This window comes from Pleurodeles waltl, chromosome 3_1 (genome assembly GCF_031143425.1).
Source record: "Pleurodeles waltl isolate 20211129_DDA chromosome 3_1, aPleWal1.hap1.20221129, whole genome shotgun sequence".
Classification (NCBI taxonomy): domain Eukaryota; kingdom Metazoa; phylum Chordata; class Amphibia; order Caudata; family Salamandridae; genus Pleurodeles; species Pleurodeles waltl.
In genome coordinates, this window is record NC_090440.1 from 1,584,209,342 (window position 1) to 1,584,235,104 (window position 25,763).

Here is a 25,763-nt window from a genome sequence, read left to right on the forward strand (position 1 = left end):
AGGTGGTCAGATATTTACTCAGGTCTAGAGGTGCTTAACCCCCCTTCCAGAATAGGAAAGAGGATCAATCACCCCCACCAAAGGGCCTTCTCCACTTTGGGGAGGGGGTAAAAGATTTCCAAGCAGAGAAAAAATATGCATTTGCCCAGGGGTCGCCAGTCCAAATGTACAGAGTTCTCTGCATTGTAGAAGTCCTCATAGTGGACCCTGCAGTACTTGCCATATGACATTCACAGTAGTATGTCTAGAACCCTGCACCTGGCATAGCTTTCCATGTGTACTACTGGAAATGTTGGTGAATAGGAAATTACCTTAAACATCTGTTCATTGGGAGGAGTACATCTCCAGCAGTATTTTCACACTTACTTTTGTGAACTGAGGCTTATGTCTGGAGTACAATTTACAGGTGGAATTTCCACCACCATACTGTTCCTGTGGCAGAAGAAATTCCATTATAGGATTCTCCTTTATAGCAGTTCCTCCTATAATGAGAGGGTTTTGCATTTTCCTCCAGGTCAATCCTTAATTAAATACAATGATTTCTTATACAATGATTTTTGCTACTTTACATCACTAACAGGACCTGGTGGTTAAAACATGACTTTGTTTAGAATATACCAATATATGTTGTTTGACAAGTGTCAATTACAGGGAATCTTCAGTGTATATGATGATCTCGCAGAACAGATATGCTAATTCCCTCCCACTTCTAAAATTGGCAAAGTACCTATCTGTTCTTTAATGTGGTATGTTATGCTACTTGCAGAAGCCTGCTTGAGCTGTCCCATTACATCACATCTATACTTTGCGCAGACTTCAGCATAGCAGTCTATAGGACCTACAGACCTGCCAATTTGAGTGAAAAACTCACAGTGTGATGAGGGGGCAACGCCAAAGAGGGGACAGGGCTTCCTGCCAAGAAGTATTTGAGAGGCACATTTGCACCCAGTTCACTCCCAGGTTCCTCCTCCTAAAAAAAACAAAAAAACTTTTTCAGCCCAGTTTTGCTGTCCTGGGTTGTTTTCACGCCCCTTAATGGACACCAGCAGTCCAAAGCCTCGGAACACGAACTGGAAATCTGCTATTTACAGTGTTTTTTTTTAGCTTGTTTTACCTGCCACTATGTGATTTCAGCTCCTCAGCTGGTGACCGTGTGATAGGAGTCTACATAGTGTATCACACAGTGGCACAGTGTGAGTTGGCCGGTCTGGACCTATTATTTCACATACATTTTACGAACAAGCATTTACAAAGGCAATAGGTATAGCTTTAATGTGCTTTAAGTATGTACAGTTTCCATTCCTTGCATGCACAGTAGTTCTTTATCACATATAGGTCTTGCTTCATGGATTTGACTGTGCTGGGAGGGGAAGAGCCAGGATTGCGTTCTGCATATATTGCATAAAGGAGATGAAGAACTGAATATGACAAACTGTATGTTTATAGAGTGTACTTTTCAGATACAAAATATTCCCTCTTATATTCTAAGGAAAGCACTTCCTGGATGGTGGGAGGATATCCAAAATAACCAACACCATCAGTTGAGTTGGTAATACTCAAAAGTCCATTCTAGATATATGTTTCAAGAATTGGTAACAATATTTCTTTCTGGCAGCTGTGATGTCAAGCTCGACCAAACAAATAAATGGCTAATTAAAAAACATATACATCTAGAGCATATACTCAAACATTCACTCGTACACATTTCATTTTTAAATTCAGTTGATAAACAGCTTCATAGTACTTGATCAATGTGTTTTTTTAAGTTGCTGGTTTTATTTACATTGACACAGTTTAATTTGTGTTGACTTTCATGTGTTTCGCTTGCTCTCTAATAAACAATGAAGACATGCAAAGCTTATTGATAGAGTATTTTTCCTCTCTGGAGAACGTTTCCCACAGTTTCTGAGTGTGAAATAGCTGGTACATGAAACAAAAAAAGTTTTAAAATGAAGAAAATGGGGATTTCAATGTTAGGATAAACCTTACCAAACCTACGTTCTAATTCATTTTACATATGCTCTACTCCCAATCTGAAATACTCCTGACTTCTTGCTAGCAAAGCAAACTTTCTGAGCAGTGCTCTCTGATAATGACGTCAAAGCATACTTTTTTTTTTTTTCCTTTGGCTTTGATTCACTCTCTCCATAAATAAATCAATATCTAATTGTTTAAGCTACAAAACTGAATGGCATTGTTTGTAAAGAAACCGAAACGGAGATGACACGATTAAGCAAGCATTCATACATGCAGTGAGATTCACGCTGCCCAACCCTCTCTTTGGCAAAAACGTGTCTGTTTAAGGTTGTGGAGGATGGGTTGGCTAAGCCTGCACACTGGTGTGCACGTTACATATGTTCACTTGCACCAGTTAAATGCTTCTGGGCCAGCTTGACCTTGCCTATAATAGGCAAGGGATTGCCACTCATTATCCAAGGTGTACACCTTTGTGCCATGCATGCCCACGAAGTCAATTATTACCAACATTATGCAGGGTCCATCGTTACAGCACATGAGGGATGATGGTTGTTTGCAGTACAACAAGAATTACCACTGATGTCCAATGAATGGCCATAATATGTCAAGATTTACCACCATACTGCCAAGGTAAATATCATGTGAGGATTGTGCACCATTGTGCATTGGATACAGCCAGTATGGGAAGAATTATCACTACACCGCCAGGGCAGCCATTATGATTGTTCAATAGATATGCACAATATGTCAAGAATGACTACCAATTTGTCAGGACCAGTGTGATGCCAAGTTAAGGTGCCATTGTACATTGGAAGCCTACACAATGGGTGGCCTACCCTTGGGCAATTTGAAATCGTTCAAGGTTTTCTCCTTTACATGTTATCCTTCACAAGATCACTCACTGTACAATGCTTTCAAAATACATTACAACTCATCTTCACTCAGGATGTTTCCATTGCTGTATATTGAGGATCAGTGATGAAGCATGCCACAATAGGTGCGTAAGGATCTATCATCCTATAATCATCATTGTCTAGAACCACCCATAGGATAGTGGTGTATATATGAGACACTGTTGAACTGAACTTTTGTGATTATTAGTTGTACTTAAGAAAGACGGTCAGTTTGTCTTTATTCTGAAAGATTCCTTCCTTTCTCTGTTTTGTTTGTCCACAATATGGCAGGAATGGTCATGATTATGACAGTAAAAGCAAGTTACCAAGAGCAGGTGCACACTGTAAGAAACCATTTGGCTGGCTTCAGTGGGAGACTGGAAAAGATTTCGTATAGCTTAATTGCCTGCTGTAGTAGGCTATACCGACCATTAAAGGGGTTATTGATTTGTGAGAGGAGCATCCCTGATAATAAACCCACTCTATTTAGGTCAGAACACAGTTCTGAGATGCTCTATGTTCAAACCCTGGTAGCTGTTGCACAAGCAGAAGGCGATCCCCAGAGGAGAATGTGCGAAGTTCAAGGAGTATCAACAAGTTCAAAATAAAGAACACCACTCAATAAAATTACCAAACTAGTTTAGGGAAATAAGGAAAAATGTAAGGAGCAAAAAGGTACCAAGATCATAAAAATAAGTTAATGGGAGCCAGAAATATGAAATTGTAAAGTTTTAGGGCAAACAAGCTCATCGAAAAATATCAATTGACAGTTGTCTGGGAAGTAGGTAAAATTTTAGACTTTCTGTGGTGGAGCAGAGGTTGGGTGTGATGCCCAGGTCTCTCTCCAGCCAGGTCTCCTGCAGGGTCTAGTCCTCTGTAGTCAGCTGGACCTTCTTGAATTCAGGAGTCCTTCTGCTTTTTTTTTCCCTAAAGCAGGTAAACAGGAGGCCACCATGTGACCCATGGAGAGCAGTTCCAGTTCCTGGGTGCCAGCAGAATTCACAGGGCTTTGAGTGTCACTGTGAGACATCTTCTTCCAGCAGGAGTCAAGAGCCAGAATCAGGATTTTTCGTCAGATGGTGTTTTCCCAGATCCAGAAACATTCCCATGAGATGGAGGATGATGTGCCAGATTTATCCTGTGCACCAGCAAGTGATTGGAAAAAGTCTACCATTCTAGCCTAGCTATTTTCTCGCAGCTCCCCTCCTCCATTTGCAGCATGTCCTCTCTGCTTTGCTGTAATCTTACCTATGATCCCACTTTTTCAACATGACAGGGCTCAGTTGCTACCATGCTGAACTGTCCTCAGCTTTGTGGCCACTAACCTACTTGACAGGGTCTAGACTATTTTTCCATCCTGCTACATCCAGAACTTGACTAACTAGGAGGATCTTCAGAATGAATACGACAACCTCCTTCCTGGTATTTCCAAGTAAACATAGGTAGTGGTAAAACAATGTTTTGTTCTGCCAACTGTTCCTGTCCACTTCAGGATATCTAATCCCTGCTAACTGGTCAGTAGTTAATATCCATTGGCCTGTCTTGCTCGCAGAGGCAAGTGATTGCTCTCTGAACCAGGGTTCTTAACTCTCCCAGCGAAGGAAGTGTTTTCCAGCTCAGCAGGTGTGTTTAGTGGCATAACTGGTTTTGAATCTACTTCAAATTTTTACAAAGTTACTTTTATGCTTAAATTCTCAAAAATCTGATTTGACTATTAAATCAGATTTTAAAAACTAAACAGGAAATAACTTTGAAGCATTTTTCTAGCCCTTTACTAAGCAGAGGTATAAAATAAAGATTTGAATTCCTACCTAGTACAATTAGGGAAAAGTCTAGCCAGGCCTACAGAGTGAAATAGCTTTTAGTTTTTATTTTGCTGCGAGATACACTTTAGCCGTTATTAACAGTAGAATTATTTGGAAGTTAAAATGGCCAAACAGGGAGTTCCAAAGTACAGTACACATTTTAGAGTGGAAGCACAGGCACTTTACTACTGTGGAGCCATCGCAAAGTGCAGAGAGGCACAATGTCAGCAAAATAAGTCTAGAAAAAGGCATCAAATGTGCATGACCATGCAGAAAAGATGGATTTGCTACACAGTACAAATCATAAATAGACCTGGGTGCCCAGTCAGAAAGTCAACCATTGTAATTTGTCACTTTTTTGTTGAGTGTGTTTCAATGGATAGTATCTGTTAAGAAAACAATGCTGGAGCTTATGGTTCAGAGTTTGTGCAGAGGCACAAACTCTCAGACAAGAGCAATGCAGAAGGTGAAAATGAGTTGCAAGATGAAACTGTAGAGATCATCGCTTCTCAAATGAGTAAATACAGGATTTGTGCCTATCCTGTCTGTATGAGTTAATATGTTTCTTACACTAAGCAATTCATATCTTGTGTAGTTCAAGTAAAAGAAAAACATTTTATACCTTTTGGTCTGCATTTACTTGATTTATTATCAAGACATACTCATAGTCACCTAATCACCTCTGTTGCAACAAACATCTCTACTGGTTAGCCATGAGTTGTCACAGTTGCTTTACAACTACCTGTTATACTCTTCTGTCCATTTTCAACACATCTTTATTCATTGAAAGTGATATGTCTCATTAGTGTACTTTCCACCACATCTTTATTTACAGATGTTTGATTATCAGTTGACCTTTAGTCTGAATATGCCAGAACATGTTCCACTGGGGGAGGGGGTGGGGTCAATGAGCCTTTTCAAGGCAGATGTGTGAATAGATGCTACACTGAAACTAAATGTCAAAGTATTTTGTTGTCACTACAATATTACACTTATTCTCTCAATTAAGTTGTGTGACTGTGAGAAAACATCGTTCTATAGCACACCAATTTTCTTATGTGTCCTCTGACAGTACTGTATACTCCTTGTGGGATCTGAAACGAGCACACTGTACACTAAATTACAAAAAGTGTCCATGGGGCACATTAGTATTATTGGAAGTGCTGCAGATGCTTGCACAGCCCATTCTATAATACAGACTGTGCAGGGGCATGTTTTTTGCTGACTCGTTCCTGAGGATGAGGTCCCATATGTGCGCAGGGGTGTGTCCTCATGAGAAAGAGGAAACGTTTTGCCTGTGTGTCCATGCCACACTACAGACCATAAACCGGTCTTGGGGAGCTTGGGTTCCGGTACAGGGAGGACCTGGCTTGGCAATTTGGGCTGGACCGCTCCTATTGGAGCAGGGTCAAGACTGATTTGCACAAGGCTGGATCCCAACTTAGGAGGCATGGTTTGCAAAATAACGATGGACTGGGATGCAGCCTGAATAATTATAAGTGGCTGAGATTATTTCAAGTATTGCACTATCACTATTTCGTATAATTCAGTGTGAAGCTCTAAGTGCAACGGGTAAGCCCAAATCTGGGTCCTTTGCTCACTGTGCCACTGGAACAAAGCTACACCTGACTGACCAGCCCCACTGAGGGCAAAACTGGTCTTGGGTAGCTTATGTTCTGGTTCAAGGATGACCTAGCCTGGCAGTTCAGGCTGAGCTTTTTCTATTGGTCAAGACTGATTTCCATATGACTGGGTCCCAGCTGAGGTGGCATGATGTGAAAAATAATGATGGACAGGGATGTGTCCCAGAGAAATTGCCAGTGGCTGATATTAATTCAAGCATTCCACCCATCACTTTTTTGTATCCTCCTGTACTACAGGCATGGGTGTAGAGGGAAAGAGGCTGTCAGGAGGTGCATGTACTGTGTGGCAAATAGTGGTGGCAACACTGCCAGTGTCCCCCCTTCAGGGCGTTTTTGAGGGTGGGTCACAGTGGTCCTAGGTCCCCCAAGGCATCTCTGAGCAGGAAGGTGTAGTCACTGCACTCACCGGCAGGTGGATTGGTGAACCCCTTTATAATATAGGCTGGATTCCTGCTTGCAGTGAAAGGCAGACTGGCGGCTTCAAACAGCTTGACAGCCTTCCTCAAGTGACATCAATGTGAGCATTTCTAATCTAAACCCAAATGTCGAGGTGCTAACAGGTTTTCATAGAGTTTTCACATATTGTTATACTTTCTCTTTCTCCAGGTAACTGTTATAATACCATATAGTCAATCTTTAAATTGAGGAGCCAGTATTCAGTGCATACTTTGTGCAGGTGTCTGTGGGTGCTGAACAAGGCAGTCATTTTAAGGGGATGGATCTTTCTGCTGGCATCATGACAATGCCCTTCATTAATCAAGAACTTTCAGAAAAAAAGTTGCCACTGTCACATCACACATACAAGCCACACTATGTGACATCCTTAGCCCTAAGCCGTGGGCTTCCTGACCCTCCCACACTCAGATGACAGTGCCTCCCATTCTGTGATACATTCGACTGGGCTCAGTTTGGTCAGTAACTTGAGAACTCTGCATGATGCAGATCGAGCAGGTGAAGTGCAGCATACCGAACACTCACTTCAAAGAAGTTGGGAAGGTGCCTTGGTCCTTGATCAAAATGCAAGAAGACAATAGAAGCAAGTTATTCTTCAGATTTTCCAACTTCTTGAACAGAACAAGGCATTGAAGGGCAAATGTACAAGACAGACTAATGAGTGGTCCACCATATTGCAACCATGTACCCTCAATAAATGATTCTCCAGAGACCATTGCTGCCATCATAAAAGGTAATATGGCATTGACGTAAGTAGGGGGGCGTGAAGGGTGCTGTGGTGGACATGTTTCAACTGCAAGGAAGCCTAGGCTAATCTGAAATGAGAGAGAAATCCCTTGCATGCACAATGTCACAGACTGGGATCCCGTTCTCGCAATACTGCATCACATTGCAAATCTCCACACCAGAGGGCAGTGGGCAGACTTTCGAAGTGCAACAAAAGGATTATCCTAACAAAAAACAATAACCAAAGCAAATTTAGCTTTTCCCGTGAGGGGAGACATCTGAGCTAAGACTGTGTTGCAGAACCAAACAAAGGTGCTGGGCTACAAGAGTGGAGAGGAAAGATGCAGATATTTTCAAAAGCCCTTCGGTGATGGTACTGAACCAAGAGTGATATTCTGCGTCACTGACATATGAGGCAAACAGTGGATACTCACAGCAGCTAGAACTGGGAAGACCTCATATATGAAGCCCACCTCATATATGAAGCCCACAAACAATTGCTACTCCAGGGCGCGGCACTGAACACTGCAAGGAAGAGATTGGTTCTGAGCTAGAAAAAATACATTTTTGGGATAGAGTGCTAAGACTGGTCTTTTGCAACTCTCAAATGTATGTGCCACCAACAATGAAAAAACTACTTTTTTGGAATTCGGAAAGAGCATAGGTCTAAACAACAGGCAAATTATGATAATACTAAGTTAAGTGGCACCCCTGCTTTCTTCTAAATATTTCTGTAAGCCAGAGCCAAGTCCCACTCCTATTATAGGATTGAGTTAGGATGATTTGCCAAAAAGTAGCTTTAGTGGGGCCTGATAAAATGCAACTTAGCATATTACTATGTTTGTTGATAAAGAATATCATTGGTCGCCTGAAATGTTCTGAAGCTGACTTCCATAACGCCTCTGTACTGTGCCCCTTTGTTTGCCACATTGAGTGAATGTGAATGATTTTTCGGAGTTACATATGTTTGTGTCACACACATCAAAGTAAAACATTTTAGGTGTGAAGTGATTTTCTTTAAAACCTAACTCTCACCAAATGTTCAGACTGACTTGGGGTGTTTTTCTAGAGCGCCTGAGGATCTTCAGTCCTTGCATGCACTTTTTGAAGTCCTTTGGTGTTTCTGAGTTGTCGGGTGGTTTTGGAGCAATTGGCGTGCTCTCTGGGTAGATTTGTTTTCTCAACACATCCTAAGCACAATAGTTTGGCCACAAATTGTCCATCCAAGCGATTTCAGCTCCTCACTCTTCCTGTTTGTGCACTGCTTTTATCCATCGCCGGTGTTCATTATTCTCTGTAGAGGCAGCATTTTTCCTGCAGGCTCATGAATTTGGTTTCTTGTTACTTTATTTTTTGTTTTATTGATGCCTGTGCTTAAGCTTAGCAATTATGATTGTGTGCAAAATCTTTTTATCTGATTGGGATATTCTATTCTTTCTCTGGATCCATGTCGGGATTTACTTTGGGATCCTTCCATGTTGGATAAGCTATTTTCACATTTTTCCTAATTCACTATGGTGGTTTCTTACTTCTTGTTCGTTTTTCTTCACCCCCTTCCACATCAACTCACTACTTGAGTATACATTGAGTCCAGCTGAGGTAATCAGTGTGTCACAACTTTTTATACTATCCAGCCAGTTGCTTCCTATGAATGACTTTGGAGCCCCACTTGTCTTCTGCCGTCTATTCTGTGGAGATTTTCACAAATCCTGCTTGCATCTATCCCATTACACTCCTTGGTCACTAATATTCTGGGGCAACATATGTCCCTTGGGGCTCATTTCACAGGGAAACGTTGTGTGTTTCTGCAGTACCCAATTCAATTGTCTATATAAACCATGATTCAGTAATGAAAACAATTGTAGTACAGTGTCTTGTTATATGTGTTTTGTAAATATCTTCACACATTGAGCACTGCATTATCTGGTCTATGATCAAATTGTACATTTAGCACCATACTCTGGATAAGGCTGAGAAAGACCTTTTGTATACGGAAAATAAAGTTTCCAATACTTATTACTAGTTGTTTTCATTATTTAATCAGGATTGATATGGACAATTAAATTGGGTACCTTAGAAACGGAATCGAGGAATGGTGCTAGAGTGAGGATAATTATTTAATTTAACATTAATTTGATTTAATTATTAGCATTAGTGATGTGTTAGAATTCTTTCATTTAGATTAACGTCAGGGCTACAGTTCGGGTAAACATTAGGGTTCAGTTAAGGAAAATCATTTAATTGAACTTAAATTAATTAAAGGCAAGGGTCCAGGGAATATTAAAGTTAGTATAAGGGTACATACTTATTTTATTTTATTGTTACTTATTTTATGTTAATGTTAGATTAAGAATAACTCTTAAATTCAATTTGAAAGATAAAGTAAAATAAAATTTGTTAGGGTTAGCAGAATGAATTAATTCAGAATGTAAATATTACTTATTTTGTAATTATGGGTGAAGGATGCTGTTAGGGGTAAATTTATTTAGGGTTAATGTTAGTATTAGGCGAAACATAACCAATTAATTTAATTTAAAATTAATTGATTTTGGGCATAGTTAGTACAGTTAAGTTGATAAATGTTATTGGTCTTAAGTAAGAAGGGTAAGTATTTAAGTATTAGGATTGACTTATGGATAATAACTTATTTTAATTTTCATGAAGGATAAACTAAGAAAATTACAAAGAATTATTAAAATAAATATTATTAAGTTAAATTGGGTGTTAGAGGTAATCTTAGAGTTAGGTTAAGGACATAATGGCCAGATTACAGTTGCACATATCAGAAAGTTTGTCAATTAACAAAATTGGCTTTGCTTTGTGAAGAACAGGTGGATCACATTTCACTTGACAATGGAGTATTCTATTGGAGGATCCTGTGTGGGTTTTAATGCACTGCTTGAAGGGCTAACTAAGCACTTTGCTTCTATTTGTGGCTCCATTGATGGTCTTAGCATAATAACATTCTGTGGCTATTTTAATGAGTATTCAATGAAAAGAGAAGAATATTTTTCTGCTGTCCATAGGTTTTCTTGGAAGTAAGGGCATTGGCAATTCTTCTCTTGTTTTTAGATAGTGTGGTTGTTGGCGGTAATCTCATGAGGCATCAATGTAGTGATAGTTTGGGTTTTGTATGGTGGGTCTTAATGGGTGTTTGGGCATCTAAATTGGTGTGCTGTGTGTTGGGGGGTTATCAAATTAACATTACCACAATCATCTTCAAAAAGACTTCTGTTTCCATAAAGAAGAATCCACCTCTAATGTTTTTACTCATGGCCTCTTGTTTAATTCTTTATTCTTTTTCACACAGTTGAAGGGTATTTATCTTGACTTTGTGCACCTTGACATTTTGTGGTGGCATTTATGGTCTGTGAATCTGAACCTTGAGAAAGCACTAAATGGTACAGTTTCCGAGGACCTCTTCTTCTAAGCTATTCTCCTATTTCTAGCGACTCTCCCACCTAGCAGCTTCACATTTATTTTCTGCAGCTCATGTGTTGGTTGCTCTTCTTCCTTGCTTTACACATTTAATTTAGTTGCCACACCTGGTCTTGTGGTTACTTTTAAAGCACGGTTGTGGGACATTTTTTCACCCACTTGGCCTAGCCTCCTAAGAAGAATTATCTAAGATTAATTAGTAGATTTCCATCTTTTTTTTGCATACATCCTCCTATTTCTTCTATTTTACTCAACCGACAAAGTAAAAGTTATTAGACTTTAGTTGTTTATGACTAAAGCTACTCTCTAGTAGCCTCCCACACCCCCAGTGTTGTTTTAGGCACATATGCTCTTTCCAGAACCCCTTATTCATATATTTTATATACCTAATCTTTCTCTCAGTTTTCTGCAATGCCTCTAGTCCTCAGTTACTTGCCAATGAGGGTTTTATCTATAATAGTGAATGGTCCTTCACATCAGGATTCATCACTATAATTCCCCCTTTGAAGTTGACAGGCTAAAAATTGAGCGCACTCCTCCTGCTACTTCCTCTGTTACTTGCTGAACACATCCCCTTTCCGCCACTCTGACAGAACCTCAGTCTGCAGTATGTTTGTCGAAAGCCGGGACAGAAGCAAGCCTTGTAATGACGTGATGCTTCCGTTCCCCCATCAGTCTTCTTTGTGTGCTGCTTGTTGGCTTTCTCTGGACACATTAGCTGCCTGTCGAGCCACAACCCTGGCAGTGCCCGTCAGCCACAGATACACTCTGTTTAGATTCTTCATCTGTTCTAGTATTCAGAAATGTTCCTTGATCTGCTACTAAATCTGAGTTTTATTCCGTTTAATTTTCCTTTATTTCATCACACTTTTATATATGGTCTTTTTTCTGAAAGGAGCCAAGGTCCTCAAAGCAAACGTCTCAGCCACCATGTTTTTCTATTCTCCTATGTGGATGTAATTGATGGGATTTTAGCAGATTACCTCATTTTGTACTAACTGATTAAAATGAATTAACCTAAGCGTATTGTCACTAAAAAATATGTTTTTTTTTGCTTTTCTGTTAAATTATTTTTTCATGAAAAATTAGCTTACAAAAAATGAACTGAAACTGGCAAACCAATTTTTGTATGCCCTACATTTTAATCACCAATAATTTACATGAGGGAGAGGCAGTAATGTGCTACTTACTTAGTAAATGCATAGCCCTCATGCCCTGCTACTTTCAGCTTTACTACTGATTTAAGTCTGGCTCTGTCATGCACACAACCTTTTGTACATGCTCCTCCCAACGTCTCACTTTAACCCTTGCCTCACACCTGCCCTACCTAACCTTCCAAATGACAACAATATATTTTTTCACTTTTTTCACTGTGTCAAAATAATCTGTAAAATAAATTTCAATTTGCTAGTTTTGGCGAGATGACATTTGGCTTAGATATCTGAGGTGAGTTTAAAGATATCTACAGAAAAGAAATCCTTCTCTACTTGTTTTCTTGTTCTACCAAACAAGGTAATAATCTTGTTTGTTGCTGAGTAGATCTGAACAATTAGAGCATATTAACATAGGTTGAAGGCAATACTGAATTGACCACTTATTTTAGGCGTGTATCCAAGGAGAGTTTGTGAACCTGCTCATTTTTTGGCAGTGGAACTATAGAAAGGATCTGCATAGTCAAGTCACTCATCGTCATTTTACAAAGTATTACGATACTGAGCAACACACCTGCACTTTAGCTACTAGTGCCGTAGGGGGTCATTATGAACACGGCGGTAAACACTGCCGTGTTCATGCTGGCGGTCTTTCTATAGACCTCTAGCCCCTTTGAGACCCCACGGGCCGCATAAAGGACATTCTGCTGGGCCGGCGGGTGGAAACATTGTTTCTGCCCGCTGGCCCAGCAGAATGCAGGGCCGGGACGTTGCCGACAGCTCCATGCCTCAGTGCGGCGGGTGCAGGAGCCTGTAAATCGGGCAGTGACCTGCGCGATGGGGCCCCCAGAGGGGCCCCGGAGCACCCCTTTTGCCGGCCTTCCTTTGGCGGGGGAACCCACCAGGGAAAGGCAGCAAGAAACAGGGTACATTATCCAGAGGGTGTCGGATAATGTATTCCGCCATTGTCAGGCTGCCTGTCGGTGGTAGCCTGGCGGTGGCGGAGGGCCGCCACAGGCGTCCCTCCCTGTGTTCGTAATATGGCAGTTCAGACCGCCATGCCGGTGGCAGTCTTTTCCAACGCCTACGGCATAGCGGTCTGAACAGCCAAGTACATAATGACCCCCTTGGCGTGAAAACAAGCATGACTTTCAGGAATTGTACAGATTTGGGATCCTCACCTGGAGGACTTTATAGATCTAACTAGGACTACGGAAATATTTGCTCTAACAAAGATTTGTTTCAGATCTGAATAAATGAATGGATGCAAGGCTGAGCTGGACTCTCGTCAGTTAAAAATATCAAATCAAGTTAGGCAGGGTAGGACACCAATGTCTACATTGTTGTATTTTGGTGAATGCCATACATTAGTAAATTACACCTACTATAATCTAAGAGCATCACAGGATGTTGAGGATTAGCTATGCACCTCTTTATAAAGGTAATTTTGCTTCTGCAATAACCAGTTACTTCTAGAAGCTGCAATCCACTTCAAAATACATTTTGCCATTGCAAACACAGAAATTCGTTTTGTCTCAACATGAGTGTATGGAAGATATACTTGAGTAATATTTACAATAAAAATTAAACTCATAGTGCTGTATTCACAAAGGTAAATTTACACATGTGGAAAGCAAAGCATCGAAACACCATTTGTGAATGCCTGTGTTGGAGAATTAAAGCCAGATCTATTGCTTGTTTGCATCGTTCATTTGAAGGACATCAAATATTTACAGTGTAGTTCGATTTGTGGAATAGTCCAGCGACTGTACTTGAATGGTTTAATTGCTGGCTTATCACGTTTTGACTCTGTGGTTGGCAGAAAACATTCTGTTCGGAATTTTCTTTTTCCTTGGATACACAGTCTATGATAATGCCACGAGCAGCTGCTTTAAATGAATCCCAAACCAAAGGAGGAGGGGTGTTGGAAGAATCATTAATTAAGAAAAATTCAGTAGTAAATGAGGTAAAGGATACAGTAAATTGTGTATCCATTAACAATGAGTTGTGAAATCTCGAATTATGAGATTGAGGTTGAGAGGGAACCAAATTCAAATCTGTAATCACCATGGTGTGATCTGAAAGCACTATGGGACTAAGGAAGGATTGTACTATATGTTGTGCCAAACACTTAGAAACAAAAATATTGCCCAAACTTGTAAGGTTACCATGTGTGGCAGAATGAAAAGTGTAGTCACAGGGGTGGGAATTGGAGAACCTCCACAAGTCAATAAGGGAACTATTGGAAATAACAGAATGGAATTCCTTGTACGTTTTATGTTGGGAGAAGTGGACCGATGATTGTCTGTCTAAGAACGGGTCCATAACTTGGTCACAATTGCCACCTACATTAAGTAGGTATCATTATACTCCATGAATTTTTGAGAGACTTCAGGCCAAAGAAGATAATCAGGTTGTATTGGGGCATACGTGATGAAAACCATTACAGGAATGTTATGATTAAGAATTTCAGAATAATCCATCTGTCCTTATCATCTTTGTCTTGTGAAAGTACAACAAGATTTACGTTCTTTTTTTTACACAAAATGATATTACCATTCTCTTTATTCGCAGTAGGGGATATAAATACATAGCCTACCCAGCCACACTTGAGTTTGAGAGTTTCTGGCTCAGTAAAATGAGTTTCTTGGAGTAAAACTGCATCTGGGCATTGGCAGTTGGCATGTATTTAGAGTGGTGGGGTGGGCAAAAGACAGGTGATATTAAAATCATAAAAAAATGCCCCATACCTTTCTGACTTGCCACACAATGTCCTCCTCCCTCAGGTGTCTTCTCTCCTTAAAGCTCGGTCCCTGGAAACTGCACTACCCAATCCTGGCGCTGCTCTAATGCTGTCAAACAAGGACACTGGAGGCCTGTGCTTTCCCTAACCCAGCTGTCTAAGACAGCTAGGTTACAGAAGTTTAAAATGTGCATGTCTGGCTGGCTGTGGCAAGACAGCCGACCAAAGGGATATGCGCACTTTAAACATAAGTGTACAGCTCCTTGCTTCCACTCAGCAGCAATTTCCCCACCCCGTCCTGACACTCGGTTCAGGATGAGTTGCTGGAAAAAAAATGGCATTAAATAAACTTTCTTACCATTTTATTATTCAGCTGCTCTGGGTCATTTTGTTTAGCGGGGTGACACTCCTCCGCTCTCATGGAGGAGCCGGTCCTCTGTCCGGGTATGATTTGGCAAAGCGAGATAATACTCATGGGAGTTCCCATGCAACTACCCATGGGTTTCTCTAGCTACAAAGAATTAAACCAAAATCATCCTGCACCTCGTTAAGGCAGGTATAATGAGGGAAAATGTTTTCATCTCTTCTCGTTTTTCTCACTTTACATGTGTTGCATTGTACAGCACACATACAAAGTGGGGACACATCTTAAAGCAACGGTTTTGTACTGGAAGGGACCTTTTCCAGTACAAAACCTATGGTTTTCGAAACACAGACACCCTTTCACTATGGCATGTGGGTATCTGCATTGGCACATGGCAACCAGAAGTGCACAAATGAAGGGAGAGAGCACAACAGCATCACATTTTAATAGATATAGCACTGTTCTGCGCTCTTCCCTTCATTCAATGCAATGCAGCAGTCCTATTTGCTGCACTGCGTTGCATTACTTCTACATAAATCTAGGCCTTGATTTGAAAGTTGGATGAGTTTACACTCTGCTAACCAGACCAGAAGACTTGCAAAAACCAGGCTATCCCTTTATGGAAGCCATCTGCTGAATTTTGTCAAAGTATGTCTCAGAGCCTACCTGGATGACTCCTTTTAAATTCTCGAAATGCAAATACAGAACTTTTGGTCCGCTATTCGTAACCCATACAAATTGGGCACGGCTTGCCTTTGGGTGGTTTTGCTATGGCTAATGCTTGTTTAAACTGAGAATGGAACCATATCCAGTATTGTAGCAAAGATGTCATGGGCCCTGATGAAACCGAGGAAAATGGCCCCTCTGGACTCCGGGGCCGGGTGCCACTGCACCTGTGGCACCAATGATAACTACGCCACTGGCCATATCTTTGAACTTTTGAAGAATAGCCATATAATTAAGATATGTCTCCTTTTCCTGACTAACGTTAAAAATATTAAATTTATCGTTAAGACAGAGCAAAAAGTAATCACAGATTGTAAAGTTAATGATTCTAGTGACGATCCACTACAGAAAGTTATACTCATTCTATTTAAGCCCTGTGCAAGTAGCTACAAGGCCATGAAATGTATTGGCTGGTAGAGCCAGTGCTTGTAACACTGGCTTTCAAGAAAGACATCATGAGCAAACTACTCTATTTCTTCCAAAAGCGTTTTTTGAATTTTAAACTAGAACGTGGATAGTTTTTTTAAGTATCAAGAAAATTGCTCACTGACTGATCTTTCGGTGTATGTTTAGTGACTAGCACCAGAGGGGTATGCGGAGCAGGAGTAGTGTGTACCCAGCACCGGAAAGTATTTTCCTACCAATCACCAACAAAGACATTTGTGACAGTTTTTCTCTATGTCCTCACATATTGGCTATATACCAATTACAGTGCTCAGTTGTACTGTGGGGCTAGGTTCCTACTTTCTAAATACCCCCCCAAAAATATGAAACATTTGGTCTCCCTTTTCTCTCCCATGGTCTTTCTCGCTCATCCCCTTTTCTCCTACTGACCATTTTCTGTTTTTTCGTTTCTTCATTATTTTTTAATTTCTTTCTATTTTCCATTTCGGAACATGGTTAATTACACAGTTCATAAAACCAATCAAAACTTTCCAAAATATTTCTTTTCATTTTACGTCGTAGGAGGAGCAAAGGTTTAGATTCTTTTTCACATCATAAACTGTCAGGGCCATATTTATACTTGTTTTGTGCCGAATTGGCGTCATTTGTTTTACTCAAATTCGGTGTAAAACGAACTCCATATTTATACTTTGGCGCTAGACCCGTCTAGCGCCAAATTTATGGAGTTAAAGTCTTTTTTGGGATGTGAAAACCTACTTTGCATCGATGAGATGCAAAGTAGGCGTTCCAGTGCAAAAAATGACTCTATGGCCTTAGCGCCATATTTATCCCCGTGCTAAAATCACGCACGGTAGGGAGGAAGGGTCAACAAATGGTGCAAAGCTTGCTTTGCACCATTTTTTAACACCTGGGTCAGGGCAGGCGTTAGGGGACCTGTGGGCATATTTCCATGGTGAAACTCCATGGAATAAGCCCACAGGTGCCCTCCCCATGCCCCAGGGACACCCACAGCCACACCAGAGGGACAGCGGAGGATGGGGACCCCATCCCAAGTAAGTATAGGCAAGTACAGGTAAGTGTTTTTTTTTTTAAGTGCCATTGGGGGCCGTGAAATGGGCCACCCTACATGTCACTGGGTGCAATGGCCATGCCCAGGGGACCCTGGTCCCCTGCGCTGGCCACTGGGGTGGTGAACATGACGCCTGTCATTTCTGAGACAGGAGTCATGTGGTATGGATGGTTTTGGGTCAGAAAATGGCTCTAGGCAGGTTAAAGTCAATTTTTTTTTTTTACTCTAACCTGCCTAATGTCATTTTTTGGTGCAAAACCCCTTCTTCCATACCGCCAGCCACACCAACTAATGTTATTTTTTTGGTGCTAGCCTACCCTTTGCACCAGCTAGCACTATTCCATGAATATGGTGCCCGGCTGGTGCACAGAAAGGATGCAAGCCGGTGCTAACATTTTTGGTGCAAAACTGCGTTAGTGCAGTTTTGCACCAAAAAGTATAAATCAGGGCCATAGTTTATGTTCTTCTTCCTCAGGTTTGCGGTAATTTAGCTAAGTGTATTTTTCAGTATCGTAATGTGTCACTTGTGTACCGTTTTGATATTTGGCTACAGTCACTTAGAAACTGCTTTGAAATTGCGTCACTATGTATAAAAGAAATTAAGTAACATTAAACGCATGGAATGCATAAATCACATTTTCCAAACATATTCCTCTGCAGGGCTCAGCAGATTCCTACACAAGCAGACCATCAGATTCCGATGCCTCTCTGGAAGAGGACAGGGAAGCAATTCGCCAGGAGAAAGAGCAACAAGCAGCTGTACAACTTGAAAGGGCGAAGGTAGGTTGTGATCATGAAAGAGTTACATCGCTTACCACTTGTTCAGTCATGTAACCATAGTCCAGAGTTCAAATGAAACAAAGACATTGATGAATCTAAAACGTATGATTATCAAATCTTAAATTTTCTGATGTTTATTCCTCTTAGTAAAAGAAGATAATTCACACTGAGGAACTAAATATGCTCATAAATGTCTCCCTTGCCTGGGAATCCCTCACTTGTTGAAATTTTCGATTTACTTACAGCAGTATGTAAGGTGTCCTTTAAACAGGGGTGCCCAGTACTGACCATTGAGGACTGGGTCCCTTACAGATTCTCTAGATGCCTGCATGGGATAAATACGCATATCACAACAGGGGTATAGCTTGGACAGTAAGTTGGGGGTCGGGAGTGGTGCAGGTATTAAGTCGGGTGAGCTTCAGATTTTCTGACAATCAGGCTGGCATATAGGCCCTCATTACAACCCTGGCGGTCTTGGAATGCCAGGGTTGTTGTGGCGGATTTCACCACCAGCAGGCTGGCGGTGAAATCCCTAGTATTACGACTGCGGCGAAAGAGCCGCGGTCGCACCGCCAGGACCGGCGGTTTACCGCCACGTTGGTCCCGGCGATTTAGCAGCGCTGCCCAGGGGATTACGAGTCCCCCTACCGCCAGCCTTTTCCTGGCGGTTTGAACCACCAGGAAAAGGCTGGCGGTATGGGGAGTTGCGGGGCCCCTGGGGCCACTGGCATGGGCAGTGCAGTGGCCCCCTGACACGGGCCCGTGCAGCTTTTCACTGTCTGCTATGCAGACAGTGAAAAGCGCGACAGGTGCAACTGCACCGGTCGCACGGCCGCAACACCGCCGGCTCCATTTGGAGCCGGCTCCTGTGTTGCAGCCGAGATCCCCGCTGGGTTTCCGCCCGTAGGCCCAGCTGGGATCTCCTGATGGCTGCGGCAGGAGTGCGGCTGCATTGCCGGCCGCCCGGCGGTCGCCAAGGTCGTAATGAGGGCCATAATGTTTAAATACATTGTAGGACAGGCAGGTCTATGAGGGGCCTTAGGGGCTGAAAAGGGAGAGGAATGTGGTTTGGTAGGAGTAGTGAGAGCCGAAATACAATATTCTGTAAAAAAAAATACATTTTTGAGGACTTTCAAAAGACAGAATGCAAGTGTGTGCTTTTTTGTCTGTATGTATGTAAAAATTCCTTCTGAAATCAATGAGACTGACATCTCACAATGCCTGACTGAAAGCAATTGTACCCAATTATTAATCAGAAAGTACATTTATTGGGGGGGGTGGGGTGTAACACCCCAAACACACCCCCGAAGCTACGTCCCTGATCACCAACCTAATTAACAATTAACAATCATTTGTGTGCTCAGAAATCATCTTAAAAATCTGGTTCTGACCCGCCTACACCAGCGATGGATTCCCATGAAAGGCATTCAGTTTTGCTAGTAAATCGTTCATGACAACAGAACCGGGTACCTTAGCACAATAACAAAACTTCTTTTGTTTACTCATCCTCATGCTCAAAGTTTTTTGATCTTTCTTTGATCTCCACATATTTCATGCCCAGACCATTCTTAGGGACCAATTCCCAGCCCTGCTCAAACCCATCAATAAAATTTGAATTTTCAGGATGGCCATTACGTGTTTTTCTTACACCTGTTCTGTCGCTCCTAACTGGTCATTACCTGAACCCATTTCAATTTCCACTCGTTTCAAATAAAGAATAAAGATATTGAGGCCTATTCGCAAAAGAATTTGGAGTACTTTTCAAAGCATTTTTAAATTGCCCTCACAACATCTAAAAATGGGTATAAAATGAGACTAATCAGTTCATATTCATTTACCACAAGTAAAAAATAGAAAGGATGCGCTTTTACTAATAGAGAGTTTCGGGGCCGAGTCATAAAGGGGTGTAAGAATATGTAAAAGAGTATGCCTGTAGTGTTACTTCCAGTACTTATAAAGGCTTTTGTGAAATGGGCACAAAGGATTTCCAGGCCTAGATGGCATATCTAAAAAAAAAAAAAGTGTTATTTCAACAAGTGGAATTTACTGACCAATCCTAAATTGCAAACTGTTAAATTTACACATACGTTATAATCTGTGTAGACAAGTTATGCAAAGTAAGCACAAATGATGTACTTGTAATTACCTTTTGTATGTAGTGTGTAGATTACCGGGGCGGGAGGGGGGGGGGTGAGTGACCAGGGAAATGCATCGAAGTTGAGTTCAACAAACGCACACAGCCACACCAGCGCATGAGCATAAGTATCTCTTCTCTCACACTCTCTCAGCATTATGGGTCTTCACAAGTATTTAGTAATGCATTCCCACACTGATCTGCACATCACACTAACAGCGATTGTTGCAGGAAAGTCCACCACTTTTCCCTAATTTCACTGGTTGTGTGTAGGAAGAAAAGGCATTTCGAGGGAAACATTTTCCGTGAGGCATTATATAAATTATATATTTGTGCTAATGTCCTAACTACACACAAATTTAAACTGTGTGATGCATAGTCTGTGCACATATATGATTAATAAAATGGCATATCTAAACCATGCTCATTAATATAATGCTACTTTGTAATTTATGCCATGCATAATTTAAGCATAATTTAAGCAATAATGGGGTATGACAACCTTGCACTGACGTACTTATGCATGGCATGACTAACATTTTTTCAGAATCATCCACAAAGTTACGAGTAGTTGCACTGCTCCTACTAATGTGAATGCTGCTACAGCTACAACTACTTAACAGTATAAAATTGCAATAGAAAGTCTTGAGAGCAGAACATGTAGACTTTGGGCTCTGGTTCCTGTTAGAAATGGGGTTTCTGGTTCAAGGTAGACACCTAAGGCAGGCAGAGCCCACCACTCTAGTCAGAGTAAGGGAGCTACACACCAAAAATTACACCTGATCACCCGCTTGGTAGCTTGGCCAGACCAGTCAGGCTTATCTCAGAGGCAATGTGCTAAGCGTTTGCATAACACACACACTCCACTGACATAATAAATACACCACTAAAGAAACTTCACGCACTATTATATGAAAATAAATTGTATTGCATATAAACCAGAGAACAAGCTCCATTCCACTTCTATCCTCGGTGCCATACTAAGTTTCCGCACATTGACCAACACCTCGTGTGCAATCTTTGCCTCTCTACAGACCACTGTGAGGCAGACTGCGATGCCTGTAAGTGATTTAGATCCAAAAAGACCCTTCGAGACCGTAGGGCTTGTCAATTGAAAATGGCTCAAAGGACATCGGACGACACCCTGGACCTCTTCGGGGAAGAACTCACTTAGGAGGAACCAACAGCGCAGGAGGAGGAAGCCTTTTCCATCCAATAACTTTCGTCTGACCAGCACATGAGCACCGTTGCTCCGGCTCTCCCACACGGAGTGCTGAAACTTTTCAAACACTCACCCCTAGTCACAGATCTGGGTAGGGCCTGGCCTGATAGTTCAAGGTGGACTGTTCCCATGAAAAGTGGGTCAAGACTGATATGCATATGGCTGGGTCTAAACTGGGGTGGCATGGTGAGCAAAAGAATGATGGATTAAACCTAGATCTGAGACTGGGGGTGAGTGTTTGAAAAGTTTTAGAACACCGACCATCATCCTTTAAGTTTTAGAACACCGACCATCATCCTTTTGTGTTGCTAAAGTTTCCCTAAGTCGGAAGGGTATGCCCAGACCTGGGCCCCGTGCTCACTGTACCATTGATTTCAAGCTAGCCTGGCTGACGAAAGGTGATACCTTGAAACCGGTGCCAGGATGCTTTTTTCTGGTGCAGGAAGGACCTGGCCTGGCAGTTTGGGCTGGACAGGGTCAAGACTGATTTGCATATGGCTGGGCCTAAACTGGGATGGCATGGTAAGCAAAAGAACAATGGATTAAACCAAGATCTGTGACTGGGGGTGAGTGTTTCAAAAGTTTCAGCACTCCATCCTTCATCCTTTTGTGATGCTAAAGTTGCCCTAAGTGGGAAGGATATGCCCAGACGTGCAACCCATGCTCACTGTGCTACTCGATTCAAGCTAGCCTGGCTGATGAAGGGTGATACCCTGAAACTGGTCCCAGGATGCTTGTTTCCAGTCCAGGGAGGACCCTGGCCTGGTAGTTCGGGCTGGACTGTTCCCATGGGGAACAGGGTGAAGACTGATTTGTATATGGCTGGGTCTAAACTGGGGTAGCATGGTGAGCAAAAGAACGATGGATTAAACCCAGATCTGTGACTGGGGGTGAGTGTTTGAAAAGTTTCAACACTCTGACCATCATCCTTCAGGTGTCACCACAGTCTTACACTGGGGGTTTAGGGGGTCCTCTTGATGATACAGATCCGTGATATGCTTATGACCCTGATCCCGCTACACCAAATGACCCAGATTTTTACCCTGCTTGCCTCTCCTCTCCAGAGGACACTACCTTCTACCAACAGGTAGTTTTTAGGGCAGCAGCATTCTGCCACAAGAGCTTCACAAAGAGCCCAAGGAGCAGGATTTCTTGCTCGATACTCTCTCTTCCAAACATAGGGACACACAATTTCTTACCATGCTCCCTGGTATGCTCAGACATGCAGAGGACATATTTAAGGAACCTGTATGCTCTTGAGTAATCACACCAAGGGTGGATAAAAGGTATAAGACAGCCCCTTAAAAGCCACTTCACATCAGGGCATGAGTACCACCTGATTCTATAGTGGCCACCACTGCCTGTAAACTAGCTAAAGGTCAAGCCATCGGGGACTGTCCTCCCCCAGAGAGGGAGAGTAAATGAATTGATGCTGCAGGAAAGAGGGTGGCGGCGCAGGCAGCAAATCATTGGTGCATTGCCAATTTTTAAGCCCTTTTGGCATGATTTGATCGGACACATTGGGATAAGATGGAGAAAGAAGAGCGCTGTAAAAGGGGACAACAAATTATCTCTGAGGGCTAAATTATTACGAACACTGCTATCCTGTGTGCCCTTGATGCAGCAGACACAGCAGCCAGGGGGATCAACACCAGTATCCTCTTGAGAAGGCATGCGTGGCTTCAGTGTTCCGTCTTCAAGCCAGAGGTCCAAAAGGCAGTTTTAAACATGCCCTGTGACAAGTAGCACCCGTTTGGACCGCAGGTGGTTATAACACTTGACAAGATGAAAAAGAACACCAACATCGCCAAGGCCATGGGTGCCTTACAAACTCCCACACAGAAAGATGTCTCTCGTCACCAAGGGTACAGGGAACATACAAATCCTCCACAACATAGGCTTTCGGGTCACAGAGGACACAGCCTCAGTCCTCTTATAGTAGAGTGTATTTGAGAGGCTTCTACAGGGGGTCAAATAACAAAGGGAGAGGAAAGAGTACTGTCACACACGGATCTTCCTCCACTGCCAAACAGTGACTACTTACGCCTTCCCCCTTACCATCCAAAACCTGTCATGGAAAGACTCCAACACTTTCACATCATCTGGGACACCATCTGCAAGGACCAGTGAACCCTTTCCATTATCCAACGTGGCTATTGTCCAAAGCTCATTACCACACCTCCCAACATTCCCCCTAACACTCTCATGTTATCGCAGAAACACTTATCGCTTCTCAAGCAAGAGGTCCAAGCCATTCTTCCCAAAGGGGCTATAGAGCACGTTCCTCTGCAACACCAAGCTTTAGGAGTATATTCCTTATACTTCCTGGTTCCCAAAAAGGACGGGTCCCTCAGACCATTATTGGTTCTTCGACCTCTAAATAAATAATGGCTATCAGCACACTTCCACATGGTCACTCTCCAGGATGTCATTTAACTTCTACAGCAAGGTGACTTTATGGCAGCTCTAGATCAAAAGAGTGCCTACCTTCACATACCAATTCACCCTGCATACTGAAAATACTTACAATTTGTTATTGCAGTCAAACATTATTAGTTCAAAGTCATTCCTTTCAGGATGACTACCTCTTCTTCTGGCTTCACAAAATGCTTAGCAGTTCTAGCAGCACACTTGCACAGACAAAGCATCCACGTCTTTCCTTACCTGGATGACTAGCTCATCAAAGTCAGTACATTGCAACAGTGTCAACAACACCCTCGGATGACAGTGGAGCTACTTCACAAACTGGGGTTCACTTTCAACATTCTCAAATTCCATCTCCAACCACTATAAGTTCAACATTACTTGGGAGCAATTTTGAACACACAGTTAGGGTCAGCATACCCTAGTCCAGCTCGCATTCAGAATTTTAAGACACTTCTGTCTCAGTTCCAGGAAATCCATTCCTGCACAGTAAGGAACATTATGCATCTGTTAGGGATGATGGCTTCCTGCATTTCCATAGTTCCTCATGCAAGACTGCACATGTGTCCACTACAGCAGTGCCTATCTTGCCAATGATCTCAGTCACAGTGTCACCTGGATGATCAAGTGTTGTTAGGCTGACAAACTCACCGTTCTTTGCAATCAGTGCTGGCTTTAGGGCAGTGTCACTGGCATGGCTATAGTGGGTGCTCACCTACAAGGGGGCACCAACCTCAGGGTGGGGTGCAGTGTTTAGCAGTAACTTTTAAAAGGACTTGATGCAGAGTCCCTTGTGTATCTAGCTTTCAAGCAGCAATAAAAATCTCAAGATAACTCTTGTGATTAATGTTCGTGCTACAGAGGGAGATTGGAGTTTTGTCTAGTGGCAGCTTTGACTGACCATAAAGTAGAGCGGAGTGTTATTATGCCTGCTGCAAAGTTCATAACTGTATTCTATGTTGTTAGCTGAGTGGATTAGTAAAGCTAGCCTTCGGTAGGTGCTTTAAAACAAGTGAAACACATGTGAGAGAGGGGCTATAGAGAGATGAGGTATACTATTGCCAGGTGGTAGTGAGGGAATCTGAGGATTATGACATCGGGGTGGGTGGAGGGGGTGTGCCAAAAATAATTGCTACATCTGGGCACCACCAGAGCTAAAGCCAGCCATGTCTGTAATGGTGGACTAACCAACAACCTTTTGAAGGGCCATCCTTTTCTATACCCTGTTCTTCACATCACACTAACCACAAACTCATCATGGATGGTTTGGGGTGCTCACTTCCAATGATTGGCAATTCAAGGTCTACGGGACGGCAAACACCAGTCCCTACTCATCAACCACCTAGAGGTTCAGGAGGTTTTCCTAGCACTGAAAGCTTTCCTGCCTCACCTGTCTCACTAGGTTGTCCAGTCTGGACACTATGACAGACATGTATTACTTACGCAAACGGGGGGGACATGGTCTTCACAACTGTCACACCTGTCTCATATTATATGTAAGTGGGCTCTTCACCATCACATTCACATGTTGTGGGATATCTCCCGAAACAGACAACGACTTTGCACACCTGCCCAGCAGGATGCAACCACAAGTTCACAAGTGAGAACTACACCCACAGGTCCTCCAGTCGTACTTCAAAAAGTAGGGGGGGCTCCTCACAGAGACTTTTTCACCACAGCAGAAAATACAAATGCCCAAGCTTTGCCTCCAAGTACTCACACCCACTATCCAAGGGCACGTTCTATGGATGAGTTGGTCAGGGATTTGACTACGCTTTTCCATCTTTTCCGCTCATTCCTTTTCTGGTTC

General features: G+C 42.3%; 1 protein-coding gene across 1 annotated transcript in view; it reads left to right on the forward strand.

Moving 5' to 3' along the window:
- Positions 1–25,763, forward strand: part of CACNB4 (calcium voltage-gated channel auxiliary subunit beta 4) — a 613,027-nt gene that overhangs the window by 173,402 nt on the left and 413,862 nt on the right. Inside the window, exon 2 of the mRNA XM_069225181.1 lies at positions 18,054–18,173. Within this exon, the coding sequence (XP_069081282.1) occupies positions 18,054–18,173 (120 nt within the window). The remainder of the gene's footprint in view (positions 1–18,053; positions 18,174–25,763) is intronic.